Below are 16,173 nucleotides of genomic sequence, written 5' to 3' on the forward strand. Positions count from 1 at the left end.
ACCTTCCCGCCAGAGCGGTACCTATTTATCTATTTGCACTTTGACATGCTTTCGAACTGCTAGGTTGGCAGGAGCTGGGACTGAGCAACGGGAGCTCACCCCGTCGCGGGGATTCAAACCGCCGACCTTCTGATCGGCAAGCCCTAGGCTCAGTGGTTTAAGCCACAGCGCCACCCGTGTCCTGTTTCCCCACTTACACGCATTCAACTCACGCATGACCACATATACATGTGGTGCTGGGAAATAATTTTATAAATCAATTTAAACCATGAAAAGGGCAAAAACAGCCCCAAAAGAGTAAGATACCACCAGCAACAAGTGAATCTGCCCCACAGCCAAGCACTTTGGGGGACTGGTCTACCTGCCTTGTTGTTTCCACATAATCCCCCAGTGTTGTCAAAGATTGAGAGCCACCACTGCCACCATTCATGCCAGTCTGGTAAGTGCTGCTGGCTTTTTTAAAGGGCTTTTCAAGGGCTCCCAGAGGTTTATGGGGCGTTCACAGGCCTTTACACTGTAATCCTATGTGCACTAACTTGGGACTAAGGACCACTGGACTCAGCAGAACTTACTCTCGGGATTCTAGAGATAAAATGTTTTTTGGTTTAGACAGACCCCTAATTGCATCTGTCATTCTGGCCAATTCAATGTAATCAAATAATTTTTCTTGCCATTCTTTTTTTGTTGGTGCTGTCTCATTTTTCCATTTTTTTGCAGTTAGGGTTCTCGCTGCCATCGTTGCATAACGGAATATTTTCTTGTTTTCCCTAGCGATATCTGAATCTAGTATACCCAATAAAAAAGCTTCTGTTTTTTTAAACAAGGGTTTGTTTAAATGTTTTCTTTAGCTCTTCATATACCATATGCCAAAAGCCCTTCATTTTGCCACAGGTCCACATATGTAGTAGCGTCCCCTCTACTTGGTTGCACCTCCAACACATTTTTTATTTTGTTTTATACATTTTGTATATTTTGCTTGGTGTTAAATACCATCTGTAAAACATCTTTAACAAGTTTTCCTTTATCGCCTCGCAAGCTGTGAATCTCCAACTCTGTTTCCATAATTTTCCCCATGATGATAATTGAATAGGTTTACCTATACAGTGGTGCCTCGCTTTACGAATGCCTCGCACAACGAAAAACTCACTAGACGAAAGAGTTTTGCGTTGCGCGAGGCATTCGTAAGACGACAAAATTTTCTATGACCGACGCTTCGGCTTACGAAGCGCGGCCATAGAAAGCGGCAAAGGAAGATCAGCTGTCAGCGAGGGAAGCTGACAGCTAATCTTCCTTTGCCAGGGGGGACGGAGGCGAAACGCGGCGGTGCGGCGGCTGCCCCTGCTTGTCTTCCCCTTGGCTCGGGGAAGACAGGCGGGGGCAAGCAGTGCCCGCTGCGATTCGGCTCCGTCCCCCGCCGCCTCTCACCTGCCTCCCCCGACACAGAGAACAGGTTCCCCCTGTTCTCCATTTATTTATTTATTTCCCTTTATTTCTGGGGTGCGGGGCTAGAGGTCTTCCCCCGCCCCCGCCTCTAGCCCCGCACCCCAGAAATAAGGGGAAATAAATAAATAAATGGAGAACAGGGAAAACCTGCCATTCCATGCCCTCCATTTTACTTACCGTATATTCCGGCGTACAAGACGACTGGGCGTATAAGACGACCCCCAACTTTTCCAGTTAAAATATAGAGTTTAGGATATACTCGCCGTATAAGAAATACAACCCGGCGTATAAGACAATTCCCGACTTTTGAGAAGATTTTCCTGGGTTAAAAAGCAGTCTTATACGCAGGAATATACCCCCCACCCCACCCAGCTACAGGGCAAAACTCACCTGGGGGCACCTTCCCCCAAAAGGGGTCCGACTCTCGAGGCAGGACCAAGGGTTGAGCTTGGAATCGCTTCAGTAGGCAAGAACCCTAGCAAGGATAAAGGGGGGGGGAAGAGTCTGAAACAGCATTCACCCCACTGAAAGATAAGAAACACTGTAAGAGGAAATAGGTTCTGGGTTTACAGGGATGAGGCCTGGAAAGAGAAATATAAAACAGGGGGCAAGGAGTGGGGTTATAAAATGAATTATTTACTCGAGGAGTTTACATACTCAACAAGAAAAATACATCAATATCTTGTTTAAGATAATGGATGCATAGAAATTTGCATGGTTTGTTTAGAAGCCAGTATTTGGGTTTCTGCAGAGTATGAAAAATTTATCGGCAAGGGAAAAAGCCCCAACAGTGCAGACCAGACACTAGATAGTCATATGAACCCAAAATCCACAATGACCTTTTGCAAAGGTTTCCTGCATTTCTCCACAACACGAGGACTGGAAAGGCTTTCATTTTTAAGGAAGTCAACAGCCTCAGAAATAAAATTTCAGCAACAGATCTTGCTTAGGAAGCCATGAACCCGAGGAGTGGGACCATTAACCTAATAAGAGGGGTGAGGAAGCACACCTGTAAGAGCTGCAAGCGGGGGGTACGGCAGGCAGGGGGTACCCAGGGGACAGCCAGTTGCTCCTTGATGGCAGCAGCAATGGCTCTGTGAAGTGTCGTTGATTTGCCTGCAAGGACACAACAGGTTAGAGAGGTTGCCACCACTTGGCCTCCCTGTGCCCGGGACTTGTGTTTGCCCAGTTTCATCCATACCCACAGGCTGGGTGGCATCCTCCGAGGCGTCGCGTGGGAGCTTCTCTACCAGGAAGAGCAGGAGGCGTCGGATTTCGGGCTCATTGCTGTACAAGAAGGTCTGATAGCCAACTTCCCCTTGATATCCCAGGTCCTAAATGATGGACAGTAACATGTCAGTTCCCCAGTGGGGCAGAGTGAGAGTGCCCTGCTGGGTGAAGGCGGGGAGTGAGGCTCTTTGGTGCCTGGCTCCAAGAGATGAAGCATTTAAAATAAAGGTGTTCCAAGCTGGCTCTAGGTCAGTGATGGGCAACCTTTTGAGCTTGGTGTGTCAAAATTCGCCAAAAACCCGAGCATAACTCAGCTGGTGTGTCACTTCAAGAAAAAAACCATAATTTTGCGATATTTATAGTTTAAATAACAAAAATGTATAATTGTAATATATAACTGTATTTAATAAACCAAAAATTAATTATTTAACCAAACCAAACCAAAAACGCCTTATTTATCACAAAGTGCCCAGAGTTGTTGAGCTTTTTTGGGGGAGCTGCTAACTAAAGTTTTGGAGGTTTTTTGGGGGGTTGCAAAAGTTGCTTTGCTTTTTTGGGGGGATGCCCCAAAGCTGCTGTGCTTTTAGGGGGGGGGGAAGAGAACAGAAAAAAATGATGAATAATACCTTCGCTGGAACTAACATGCAGCACCGACATAGTCTGCCAAAGTGCCAGAAAAAACAGCATAGAAAGGGTTTAAAAAAACAATCTCTGGCTACCAGCTGAGACAAGCTCTAGCAGAGAAGAACAAATGGGGGGGGGACCAACAACAACAACGTGAATGGGCTGGTGGGGCACGTGCCAGCAGTGAGGGCTCTGCGTGTCACATCTGACACGCGTGTCATAGGTTCGCCATCACTGCTCTAGGTTAAGGGACCAAGAGTCCTGCTTTCTCAGTGCAACAGTCCAGACTTGCAAGCTGCTTGTGCTCACATGAGAACCCTCAAGAGGCCGCCTAGCTAACACGGTCCAGGAAAGGACCATGGAAAGCCAGTCCAAAATCATGGAAAGCCAGTGCGAAATCAAGCTATTTGTGAACTGTAATGCCGTGCAACTAGTTCTCAACAATGGATGATGAGAGACAACTTGGCAATTGTTTGCTGAGTCCCATGGATATTAAAAATATTTATAGCAGTTAACATAACCTATTTTCAATAAGAACTATCAAGAAAAGAAAAAGTAAGACACACACACGACACAAAACTCAAACACCTGTTGGCCATGTGGCCATCCTGTCTGTTATCTGCTAGCTGACTGACGTTTAGCTACAAAGCTCTGTTGGGGGGGGGGGAGTTCCACAAAAGCCTGCCAGAGCTCTGCAGTCAGCATGAGACCTTGCTAAGTCTCTCCCCACTATCTAAACTTTGGTGGGTAGTAATGGGCAAAGGAGAAAGTGTCATGGTGCTCAGATCAGTCAGGGTGACCATTTGTGCTCTGGACCCTTGCCCCTCTTGACTGATAAAAAACAGCAGGGAGGGAACAGCTGACTGGGCCAGGGAAGCTATCAGGGTCGTCTTAAGCATATCTGGCGCCCTGGCGCCGTGGTGTGAAGATCCCTCCAGTGCCGCCCCCCCCCCCCGTTTCCCAGCGTGGCTGTCTGGTGGGCGCAGTGCGGCACCCCCCGGGTGGCCCAGCACCCTGGCGCATTGCACCACCCAGCCTTGCCTTAGGGCCGGCCCTGGAAGCAATCAATGCCTCTTTATGAGAGGGGGGGGTCCCCCTCTCCCCCCCCCACTCCTTAAGAAACCTTCCCTGGATTCAGAAAACATAACTAACCACCAGCGTTGCTAATCTCCCTTTCCTGGACAAGGTTCTGAGGCAAGGGGTCGCAGACCAGATCCAGGTGCTTTTGGAAGAAACTGATTTTCTGGATCCATTTCAATCAGGGTTTAGGCCCGGTTTGGGCACAGAAATTGCTTTGGTTGCCCTGTATGATGACCTCTGTCGAGAGAGAGAGACAGGGAAAATGTGTCCCTGTTAATTCTCCTCTACCTCTCAGTGGCTTTTGATACCATCAACCATGGTATCCTTCTGGAGCGGCTGTCTGAACTAGGGATTTGGTGGCAATGCTTTGTGGTGGTTCCAGTCCTACTTGGATGGTCATTCCCAGAGGGTGTTGCTTGGGGAATGCTTTTCAGCCCCATGGAACCTTCAGTGTGGGGTTCCGTAGGGCTCAATCCTACCCCCTATGTTGTTTAACATCTACATGAAACCCCTGGATGGGGTTATCCAGAGGTTCAGAGTATGTTGCCAGCAGTATGCGGATGACACTCAGCTCTATTTCTCCTCTACATCTGCAGGTGAGGCAGTGGAAGTGCTGGACCAGTGTCTTTCCTAGGTAATGGACTGGATGAGAGCCAACAAACTGAAATTCAATCCAGATAATACTGAAGCACTGTTAGTGGGTGGTTCCCTAGACCAATGGCTGGGAGGTCGCCTGCTCTTGATGGGGTTAAACTTCCTCTGAAGCAGGTTTGTAGCTTGGGGGTACTCAGTAACATGTCAGTCCCACAGTGGGGCAGAGTGGGAGTGGCCTGCTGGGTAAAGGCAAGGAGTGAGGCTCTTTGGTGCCCGGCTCCAAGAGAGATGGAGCCTCAAGGCTCTGGTGGCCTCAGTGGCCCCGAGTGCCTTCCATCATCTTCAGCTGGTGGCCCAGCTACGCCCCTATGTGGGGTAGCCAACTATCCCTGTTGTCTATGCTCTGGTAACCTCACGGTTAGATTACTGCAATGCGTTATATGTAGGGCTGCCTCTGAAGACGGTTCAGAAACTTCAGCTAGTGCAGAATTCAGTGGCCAGGTTGCTCATCAGAGCAAGACTGTTTGAGCATATTACACTGATCCTGCACTGGCTACCAATTAGTTTCCGGGCCCAATTCAAAGTGCTGGTTTTGACCTATAAAGCTTTAAGGCTCAGGACCGCAATACCTCAAGGATCACCTCTCTCCATATGAACCTACCCAGACCCTGAAATCATTTTCTGAGACCCTCCTGCATCTACCTCCTCCTTGAGAGGTCCAGAGGGTGGCAACACAAGAACGGGCCTTCTCTGCAGTGGCCCCCTGTCTGTGGCACCTGGAGCCTTCATTATACACCTTTAGGCACCAAGCAAAAATGTTCATTTTTTAACCAGGCCATTGGTTGATTTGATTGACATCCTATGCCCTTTTAAAATCTGGTTCTTTTGGGGGGGTATTGGGTTATTTTTATTTTGATTATATATATTGTATTTTCTATTTTGATTTTGTTCTGTGAACTGCTTGGAGACCTCTGGGTATAGGGTGGAATATAAATTCAATAAATATATTTAAAAAATAAAAATACCTTTTCATCTGCTTAGCTATTTCAGCAGTTGCCTTGATTATGGTCTTTTGTCCAGCTGACTCTTACAACTTGTTGGTAATGGCTGATTTTGCCATTTTATTCTGGTAGTTCGTGTGTGTGTACATGTGTACGCTTCTGGATCCTTTAACAAGGATGTACTTTCCACCATGATGCCTAGAAGCTTGCTTTTCCAAAAATCAAATCTGAGATTTCCAGCAAACAAAAATCTAAACTACACCAGATTTCTCACAACACCTTCAAGCTCAGAACCCATGGCACTTAATGAGAGACTATCTACCACTGCACAAACTTTCAGAGATGTTTAATGCATCCACACCCTGGTTAAGTTGTAGTTACCTGGCAAGCTTGCGCTAGGCTCATGCCAATTCGGAAGCGAGCCGACATCCCTGGAGGCAGGATGTGGCAGAGGCTGGACCCCACAGAAGGACTGATGACACGAAGACATCGCACAACAGATTCAACTATCAACTCGGTGGTAAACTCCCGGATGCTCTGCACTTCCTCTGGGATATCCCTAGAAGGAAGAACAAGGGAATGGCTTGCCAACTGCCGTACTTTTTGCAATTTGTCCTCTGCTGCTAAGACTCTGCTGCCATTGTACCACCTGTCCAATAAGCAGCTTGTAGGATGATTCCCAAAGCAAAAGCAAAGAGCCAATGGAACACAGCAAAAGCCATAAGTGTTTATCCCCAATTAATTTCTTGCCTGGCCTAAGAAAAATCCCTGGCATAAGCTTTTGGGTCTATTAGCTCTCCTGTGGAAACCCCATTCCCTGTACCACAGCCTTTGCTTTATTAGAGTTCACAGCAAGAAAAGTATTCTGAATTTCTAGAAATTGACTTCAGCTTTTTAGGCTCCAAGTCTGTGAAATCCCATAGGAGACAGCAACCAGCCACCCTACACCCCTACATCAAATCCTGCATGATTGAGGTTGAATCCTGACAAGACAGAAGTACTGTTTTGGAGGGACAGGTGGTGTGTGTGTGTGTGGAGGACTCCCTGGTCCTGAATGGGGTAACTGTGCCCCTGAAGGACCAGGTGCGCAGCCTGGGACTCATTTTGGACTCACAGCTGTTCATGGAGGCATAGCTCAATTCTGTGTTCAAGGCAGCTGCTTACCAGCTTCATCTGGTACGCAGGCTGAGACCCTACCTGCCCGCAGACTGTCTTGCCAGAGTGGTACATGCCCTGGTTATCTCCTGCTTGGACTACTGCAATGTGCTCTACATGGGGCTACCTTTGAAGGTGACCCGGAAACTACAACTAATCCAGAATGCGGCAGCTAGACTGGTGACTGGGAGCGGCCACCGAGACCACATAACACCGGTCTTGAAAGACCTACATTGGCTCCCAGTACGTTTCCGAGCACAATTCAAAGTGTTGGTGCTGACCTTTAAAGCCCTAAACGGCCTTGGTCCAGTATATCTTGGTCCACCCCCATCATTCTACCCGGACACTGAGGTCCAGCACCGAGGGCCTTCTGGCGGTTCCCTCGCTGCGAGAAGCCACGTTACAGGGAACCAGGCAGAGGACCTTCTCGGTGTTGGCACCCGCCCTGTGGAATGCCCTCCCATCAGATGTCAAAGAGAACAACCACCACCAGACTTTTAGAAGACATCTGAAGGCAGCCCTGTTCGGGGAAGCTTTTAATGTTTGATGGATTACTGTATTTTAATATTTTGTTGGAAGCCGCCCAGAGTGGCTGGGGAAGCCCAGCCGGATGGGCGGGGTATAAATAAATTATTATTATTATTATTATTATTATTATTATGCTTCCAAACCCTTTTCTGCCTTTGTCCACCAAACCCATGATTGCCTATGGACACCATGCACCATAGTACCTGACTTCTCACCATACCCACCCACCACTATGAAGAAGTACAGACAGCATAAAGATGGCCTTACGTCCCAGAGAAGCGAAGGGAATGTATGAGGATCTTGTCCACCTCTTCCATGATGCCAATACATCTATGGATACAGGAAACCCTGTACAAAAGAAGAAGCATTACAACAACCAATAATCTGGATGCTTATAACAGCAGGGCTCAAGCTGGGTTACCTACAAGCAGTAAGTTCCATGAAGCCCTTGGGACAAATTCTTCTCCTCCTTTTTCCTCTACAACAGGTTGGAGTATTAACCCCCACCCCACCCCCTTTCTGCAACTTTACTCCTGTTTGCTGGTTAGGCCAATCTTGTGAATAAACTCTCAAACTGTAACTTGCCTACAAATATATCTCATGTATACCTGCCTGCCCACATGTTTTGCTTACTTATTTAAACAATTTGTATGCTGCTTAACTACAATAGCCTCTAAGTGGTTTACAATAGTGTGAAAGGGGGTGGCACAATTGAAACTATTTTCTGCTTTAAAAGACTTCATTGTCCTATTGCCTGGAGGCAATTCTTGCCACAGGCAACCAAGTCTATAATAGAGATGAAGACCAGAACAAAGTTCTCCATATGAAGAGTACACAGAGTGCCTCCCCCCCCCCCCAAGTGTGACATTCTTTTTCAGGGAAACTCACCAGCCAGCCAGGAAGGCAACAGCTACCCCTTGAGATGTGGTTCAGTGATTTGGGATGCAGCTAGTTCAGGACAACTAACTGGGCTTAGAAGAGTTGCAAATCGGGTTATAAAGGAAAATACCTTTGATGAAACCTGGTATCTTTTTTATACATAAGGAAAAAGAAAGTAAAGCTCTCCCACCAGCCTCACAAACCTGTTGTGGAGAACCTATATGGCCTGCCAATGTTTTAAGACCATGTAAAATAACATTTGCCTGGCACCAGCTTCATATAATATAGGCAGGTAGTTAAAAACCTATTTTATTTCCTCAGGTTTTAATCAACACATTGTGGCTGGTTTTTTGAGCTGCTTTGGAACTGCTGTTGTTACACTATGTTTTGCTTTGCACTGTATTCTCTGTTTTATTGCATTTGTATGTATCCATTTTATGCATTTTTAATAAATTTTAGAAAGGAAAAAAGGAAAGCAACAGGCACTCATCATTGTTCATCACTAGTACCTGCTATTCAAAAGTATACTGCCTCTGAAGCAGAAAGTTCCTTTTCGCTATCATGTCTCATACGGCTCTCTCAAGTTCTGAGAGAAGAACTTGGGAGATGAAGAAACACCTTTCTTGCTACATGATTTGATAAGCCTCTCTCTTGCCTCCTGCTAGTCATATTTTTATTTCTAGACCAGCGTAGATACCATCACCCTCTTTATCAAGTCTGACCAATACTCCAAGTGTGAACTGTAAGGAAATTAAGGCCAGGCTGGGATGGGCTCCAATTCCACGAAGGGAGCTAAAGAGAGGAGGATGAAGACAGGTTATCACCAGCTGGGTGTGGGGTGGATGGAGTCAAATTCTAAGGTGATGTGAATAACACAAATGCCACATCAGAATACTAGCAACCAAGACTCTGGTTTGTGGCAGGATCCCCCTATTCCAGTGGTTCTGATTTTCAAAGGCAGGGGTATGTTGGGTTACAACTCCCATCGTTCCTAACCATTGGCCATACTGGCTGGAGCTGGGAGTCCCACATGTGGAGGTCACCACAATGGGTGCCTGAAGGCATCAGGAGGATGTACAGGCCAGAGTGGGCAATGCCTGGTGGCAACTGGTAATGCTGGATTACAGTACAGATGCCCTCATTCTGCGTTTCCCCTTTTGGAGGAGGAGAAGCCTATCAATGGCCACCAGCCACAATGGCTGTTATTCTGCCACCACTGCTGGAGACAGTTGCATATGGGGAGAATACTGCTGCACTCTGGTTGTGCAGGCTTCCCATAAGCAACCAGTTGGCCACTTTGAGAACAGGATGCTGGATTAGATGGGCTAGTGCCCTGAACCTAATATACAGGACTTAGTTTGAGGCACAGCAATTGAAGGGATTACCTGTTTTTGGAACCAAGGTTAGGATCTGGAGCACATGGGATAACACAGAGTAAACAGCAACTTCACAACTGTAGCCATGCTGTAAGACACGCAGAAGATGGTGGTGGGGTTTTGCCAGTCGGCAACATAGTAAACCTAGCAGTACTGATGCTGCCACTGTTCCCTCCAGGGCACTGTCACCCACCCAGCGTCTCCTCTGTCAGTTGAGGGGCAAACTACTACTGAAGCTCAGCAACAGGCCTCGGGAAGGCGGCGGGCAGAAGCATGAGAGTCAACAGCTGCGGCAATCTGCCCCGCTCCGCTTGCTATCATTGCTCTCTAGTTGCACCCCGGCAATATGTCCATATCCTCAACACACCCACACCCCGCCGACCCGCGATAAAAGCCATTTAAAATAAAGTGGTTTGAGAGGATGAATTTTGGCACGTGCACCTTTCCTACCCTTGAACCCGAGAACAGTCTCGCTGGATCAGGCCAAAGGGGGCCCCACAGCGCCCCGTTCTCACAGTGGCCAACCGGGTGCCCATTACGGGAAACCCGAGCCCGTGAGCAGCGCCGAACCCAGCCCGGCCCTCCCGGCCCCTCGGTTCCCGGCAGCCGGCCTTCGGAAGCGCCGCTGCCTCCTGCTCGGATCAGGCCTTAGCCCGGCCCAGCCGAGCTAGCCCTCGGGGCCGGGCGCCACCGGCAACCCTCCGTTTGTGAAGCGGCCTGGCGCGCGCGCGCGCGCGCGGGGGGGTGTTCTGCCAGCGCCATGCGCTCCACCCGCGGGAGGAAGAGCCAGCGGGGCATCCCAGGTGTGGGGCGGTGGCAGGAGCAGCAGCAGGACCCCAGGGGCAGAAGGGAAGAGGCAGCCGGGAGGGACAGAAGCAGGCCAGCGAGAAGGCCAGTAGTCGGGCGGCGGCAGCAGCAGCAGCAGCAGCACTCACCGCTCCCTCTGCTCTCAGCTGGGCCAGGCGCCCTGGGTCACGGGACCTGCCCTAGGGGAAGGCGGGAAATGTAGTGCGGGGTCTCCTCGCGCGCATCATGCTGGGATTTGTGGTCCAGGAGGCTCGTCTCCGCCCCGGCGGTAGAGCAAGTGGAAGAGCAGCGCAATTCTGGCAGGAGGAGTAATTTCTGAGAAAGGGTGTTTTTTGTATGCGGAGGTTTCCCTCGAAGCGGAAGTGGGAGGGGCCCATACGCCCATGGAGAAATACAAAACAACAGGAGCAGCAATTATAAGGTTATTTTTAAAGGGAATTAATTTAAGGTAATTATTTTTTTCTTGTTACAGGTAGGTAGCCGTGTTGGTCTGGGTCAAAGTAAAATAAAAAAATTCCTTCAGTAGCACCTTAAAGACCAACTAAAGCAGGCATCCCCAAACTGCGACCCTCCAGATGTTTTGGCCTACAACTCCCATGATCGCTAGCTAACAGGACAAGTGGTCAGGGATGATGGGAATTGTAGTCCAAAACATCTGGAGGGCCGAAGTTTGGGAATGCCTAAACTAAAGAGAGGAAGGTTCCTACTCCTTCTAGCCCAATCTAACCAGACCCTTCCCTTACTCAAGCTCAGGCATCCCCAAACTTCGGCCCTCCGGATGTTTTGGACTACAATTCCCATCATCCCTGACCACTTGTCCTGTTAGCTAGCGATCATGGGAGTTGTAGGCCAAAACATCTGGAGGGCCGCAGTTTGGGGATGCCTGCTCAAGCTCCTTCTAAATCAGGCATACACAACCTTGGCTCTCCAGATGTTTTTGAACTACCAACTCCCATGATCCCTAGCTAACAGGTCCAGTGGTCAGGGATCATGGGAGTTGTAGTTCCAAAACATCTGGAGAGCCAAGGTTGCCTATGCCTGTTCTAAATGAATGCAGCCACATCACAGACCTCCCATTCAGTAGTGCTTAAGCAGCAGAAATATGCCCATGTGCCAGGGCAAGGTTGGGGCCCTTCTCTGTCAGGATCCCCAGCTTGCAGTCCAGCTGCTGCCTCAGCTTACTTCATGCTGAGGCACCTTTGTAAAGAGGTAAAATGAGTTAAACCAAAGCTCACAGCTCTGTAACTTAAGGAGGAGGGACTGTACAGGATAACCTTTTAGCCCTCTTCCAAAAGGTTATCAGAAAATGAGTCCTCCAAGGCTACAATCCTCACCCCACTTGCCTGGGAGTAGCCATGATTAGGTTTGCAACCTTAATCAGTAATCTCAAACCTTTTCAGACCTAACGTCCCTCCTTTATCACCCATCTGTAATATGGATCCCATTATTAATTTTGCTGCTGATGCCCTGGAAAAGACCCTGATGCTGGGAAAGATTGAGGGCACAAGGAGAAGGGGACGACAGAGGACAAGATGGTTGGACAGTATTCTCGAAGCTACGAACATGAGTTTGACCAAACAGGAGGCAGTGGAAGACAGGAGTGCCTGGCGTGCTCTGGTCCATGGGGTCACGAAGAGTCGGATACGACTAAACGACTAAACAGCAACAACATGCTTCTAGTTACAAGTTTGGTGGATCAGGGGAATGCTGTGGATATAGTGTTTTTTTATTTCAGTAAGGCTTTTGACAAAGACCCCCATGAAATTCTGGAGTAGCTAGGAAAATGTGGATCTGGGAAACAAGCCTTATGAGGAATGGTTGAAGGAGCTGGGTATGTTTAGTCTGGAAAAGAGGAGACTGAGAGGATATATGATAGCTATCTTCCAGTATCTTAAGGGCTGTCACATGGAAGAGGGAAGAAGCTTGTTTTCTCCTGCTCTGGAGAGTAGGACTCGAACCAATGGCTTCAAGTTACAAGAAAGGAGATTCTGACTAAACATCAGGAAGAAGTTACTGACAATAAGAGCTGTTCAGCAGTGGAATGGACTACTTCAGGAGAATGGATGGCCTTCTGTCATGGATGCTTCAGTTGAGATTCCTGAATTGCAGAGGGTTGGACTGGATGACCATTGGGGTCCTTTCCAACTCTGCATTTCTATTATTCTAGATCTGTTTTTCTGAATCTCACTCTAGGATGGCAAGAGACAAAGGCTCCTGTACTTTTATATACTAATAATAATCTAATAATAATAATAATAATAATAATAATAATAATTTATGCCCCGCCCATCTGGCTGGGTTTCCCCAGCCACTCTGGCAGCGCGGCTTCCAACAAAATATTAAAAATACAATAAAACATCAAACATTAAAAACTTCCTAAACAGGGCTGCCTTCAGTTGTCTTTTAAAAGTAAAATAGTTGTTTATTTCCTTGACATCTGATGGGAGGGTGTTCCACAGGGTGGGTGCCACTACCGAGAAGGCCCTCTGGCTGGTTCCCTGTAACCTTGCTTCTCACAGGGAGGCAACCGCCAGAAGGCCCTCAGAGCTGGACCTCAGTGTATACTGGGCTGAGGCCATTTAGGGCTTTAAAGGTCAGCACCAACATTTTGAATTGTGCTCAGATATACACTGGAAGCCAATGTAGGTCTTTCAGGACCAGTGTTATGTGGTCTCGACGGCTGCTCCCAATCACCAGTCTATCTGCCTCATTCTGGATTAGTTGTAGTTTCCGGGTCACCTTCAAAGGTAGCCCCACGTAGAGCACATTGCAGTAGTCCAAGTGGGAGATAACCAGGGAATGTACCACTCTGGCAAGACAGTCTGTGGGCAGGTAGGGTCTCAGCCAGCGTACCAGATGGAGCTGATAAACAGCTGTCCTGGATACAGAATTAACCTGCGCCTCCATGGACAGCTGTGAGTCCAAATGACTCCCAGGCTGTGCACCTGGTCCTTCAGGGGCACAGTGACCCCATTCAGGACCAGGGAGTCCTCCACACCTGCCCGCCTCCTGTCCCCCCAAAACAGTACTTCTGTCTTGTCAGGATTCAACCTCAATCTGTTAGCCGCCATCCATCCCCCAACCGCCTCCAGATACTCACACAGGTCGTTCACCGCCTTCACTGGTTCTGATTTGAAAGAGAGGTAGAACTGGGTATCATCCGCATACTGATGAACACCCAGCCCACAGCCCCTGATGATCTCTCCCAGTGGCTTCATATAGATGTTAAAAAGCATGGGGGAGAGGACAGAACCCTGAGGCACCCCACAAGTGAAAGCCCAGGGGTCTGAACACTCATCCTCAACACCACTTTCCGGACATGGCCCAGGAGGAAGGAGTGGAACCACTGTATAACAGTGCCCCCAGCTCCCAACCCCTCTAAACGGTCCAGAAGGATGTCATGGTTGATGGTATCAAAGGCTGCTGAGAGATCCAGCAGAACTAGGAAACAGCTTTCACCCTGCTGGAGATCATCAACAATCATTATATGAAAGGAGACATTTTATCAAGTGCAAATTGCCATGCATAGCTAATAAAAGCTGCACCTGCTCAAATATTAACTGTAAATAAACTCTCACCCTTTTAAATTTTTATATTTAGTTGTCCTTTCCTCCCCTCTCTTTTCCTCTCACTTTTCTATCTTTCAGTTTCATTCTTTCCATAATATATATATATATATATATATATATATAGTGGTACAGTCCACCTCATTTTAGAGTTGGCACATGTGAGCCATTTGTGAATTTTGACATACCAACCAGAAAGCAATGCTTTACATTTCCTGTCCTGTGCCAGAAGGCAGGAAAACTAAGGTTGTATACATATTATGGGGTTAATGCCATTCTTTTTCTGAAGCTGGTTTTGGGGAAAACACATCAAAAGGCAGTATTTCACATGAAACAATGTGAAACAAGACAAAACAGATATGGTCCTTGGCTAACATTGCATCTACACTGCTTCCCAAACCAGTGTTGAGAGTGCACTCAATGTATCTCATACATGTATAGTCTGTGCCAATGTTTTACATTTGTTGACTACCTTATCTTCTTTTTCCACATTTGTTGGCATCAGGCTAAGATTGTTTTCAAGTCATTAAAAAAAGCAACCCTATACAGTATTATGAAATAACAATAGTAAAATTTAATATTTTTATTGACTCGCCAATTAATTATGCCAGTTGCTGTCCTTTTCATAAGACATTGTACCTCCATACCTTTAAAGCACATTAGAAGCACATTTTCTCCTCAAAAAATTCTGGGCACTTTAGTTTGTTTAGGGTTGCTGGGAATTGTAACTCTTTGAGGGGTAAACTACAGTGCCCAGGATTCTTTTAAGGGAAAGCATGTGTTTTGAATGTGTTTTAAAGCTAAAAGTGTTTGTGCAGTAGTGTGCCACAGGAGTACAAAAGATGGGTTCGTTCATCCCAGAATGCCCTGAGATAAGTGAGCAAGGCCCTGCATTGGGAACAACCATCTCAGTATCCCATCCCATCCCACACCCTAAAAAGACATGCAAATGGGCTCCTTGTGCATAATCTGTGCCAGGTGACTGAGGGTGGGGGTATCAAGCCGGACTATCTAAAGAAAGAAAGGAAACTTGCTATCATAAAAGACTTGGTGTCGGTCTGGTTTTGGTCACGGAGAGATCCATCATTTACAAGAGCTCACTTGTGCTGCTTTTACACAACACTCAAGTAGGGTGTGTTGGATTATGACAAGGCCGTTCCCATTTCAGCCACATCTTTCATACTACCCCTTTCCAGGCCTAGGCTGGCTTGTCTGGCTGGGATGTCCCCAGCTCTCAACAGTCAGTGACCTAACCAGCTGTGTGAGCTCCCTCCTCCCTGCCTCCTGCGCTGCCCTTTAAAGTAGGCAATCTGCCTTAATCCTCAACCGAGCAAGGGAACGAAGCAGGGAGAGCGACAGAAAGAGAGAGAGAGTGTGTGAGAGAAGCAGACACGAGCAGGGGCTCAAATCCTTTTCAGAGGGAGCACTGCTGTGGAAGGCAAGGAGTGCATCTACAGGGCTTGGAAGGCTCCTGCCTCTGCCCTCCCATGAGAGCACGTAGGGTCAATTTGGTCCTTCCTCCCCGCCCAGGGAGAAAGGCCAAAAGAATGGGAAGCCCCCCCTTGCAAGGGGAAGAGGTGGTTGGTCTAAAGTGCTAGCATCTTCTGGATATTTCCTCATCTGCCCTCTCAACCCCTACAACCAGGCAGCAAGATGTCCGAGTGCAACGGAGGACGTGAGTAGATGTGGATGTGTTTTGTTAACAAGGTAGGGACAAGCCATTTGGAGGTGGGTAGGAGTCTTACAGTGCAATCCTAGGCATGTTTACTCAGAAGTAAGTGTTACTGAAATGAGTTTACTTAGTGCATTTGGGATTGCAGCTTTTAGGGGTGTGTTCAGAGTATACTGAGAGGAATAAGACAGTGGTAAGTAGGGGCTGGTAGAAGACAA

The 16,173-nt window shown here is 47.8% G+C and overlaps 1 protein-coding gene across 6 annotated transcripts in view; it reads right to left on the reverse strand.

The window, feature by feature from the left end:
* Positions 1-11,044, reverse strand: part of CCDC22 (CCC complex scaffolding subunit CCDC22) — a 21,003-nt gene extending 9,959 nt beyond the window's left edge. Inside the window, exons 1-7 of one of the 6 annotated variants that reach the window (XM_035140620.3) lie at positions 10,846-11,039; positions 9,920-9,998; positions 7,923-8,003; positions 6,354-6,531; positions 2,645-2,777; positions 2,453-2,559; positions 1,834-1,918 (exon numbers count right to left, since the gene is read on the reverse strand). In XM_035140620.3, coding sequence (XP_034996511.1) covers positions 1,834-1,918; positions 2,453-2,559; positions 2,645-2,777; positions 6,354-6,531; positions 7,923-7,972 — 553 coding nt within the window. In that variant the 5' untranslated portion in view covers positions 7,973-8,003; positions 9,920-9,998; positions 10,846-11,039. Of the gene's footprint in view, positions 1-1,833; positions 1,919-2,452; positions 2,560-2,644; positions 2,778-6,353; positions 6,532-7,922; positions 8,004-8,543 lie in introns of all 6 variants that reach the window. The other 5 variants (XM_060269073.2, XM_088658432.1, XM_088658433.1 and 2 more) reach the window with 5 other exon arrangements.
* Positions 11,045-16,173: the final 5,129 nt, after the last annotated feature.

This window comes from Zootoca vivipara, chromosome 15 (assembly GCF_965207765.1).
Source record: "Zootoca vivipara chromosome 15, rZooViv2.hap1.1, whole genome shotgun sequence".
Classification (NCBI taxonomy): domain Eukaryota; kingdom Metazoa; phylum Chordata; class Lepidosauria; order Squamata; family Lacertidae; genus Zootoca; species Zootoca vivipara.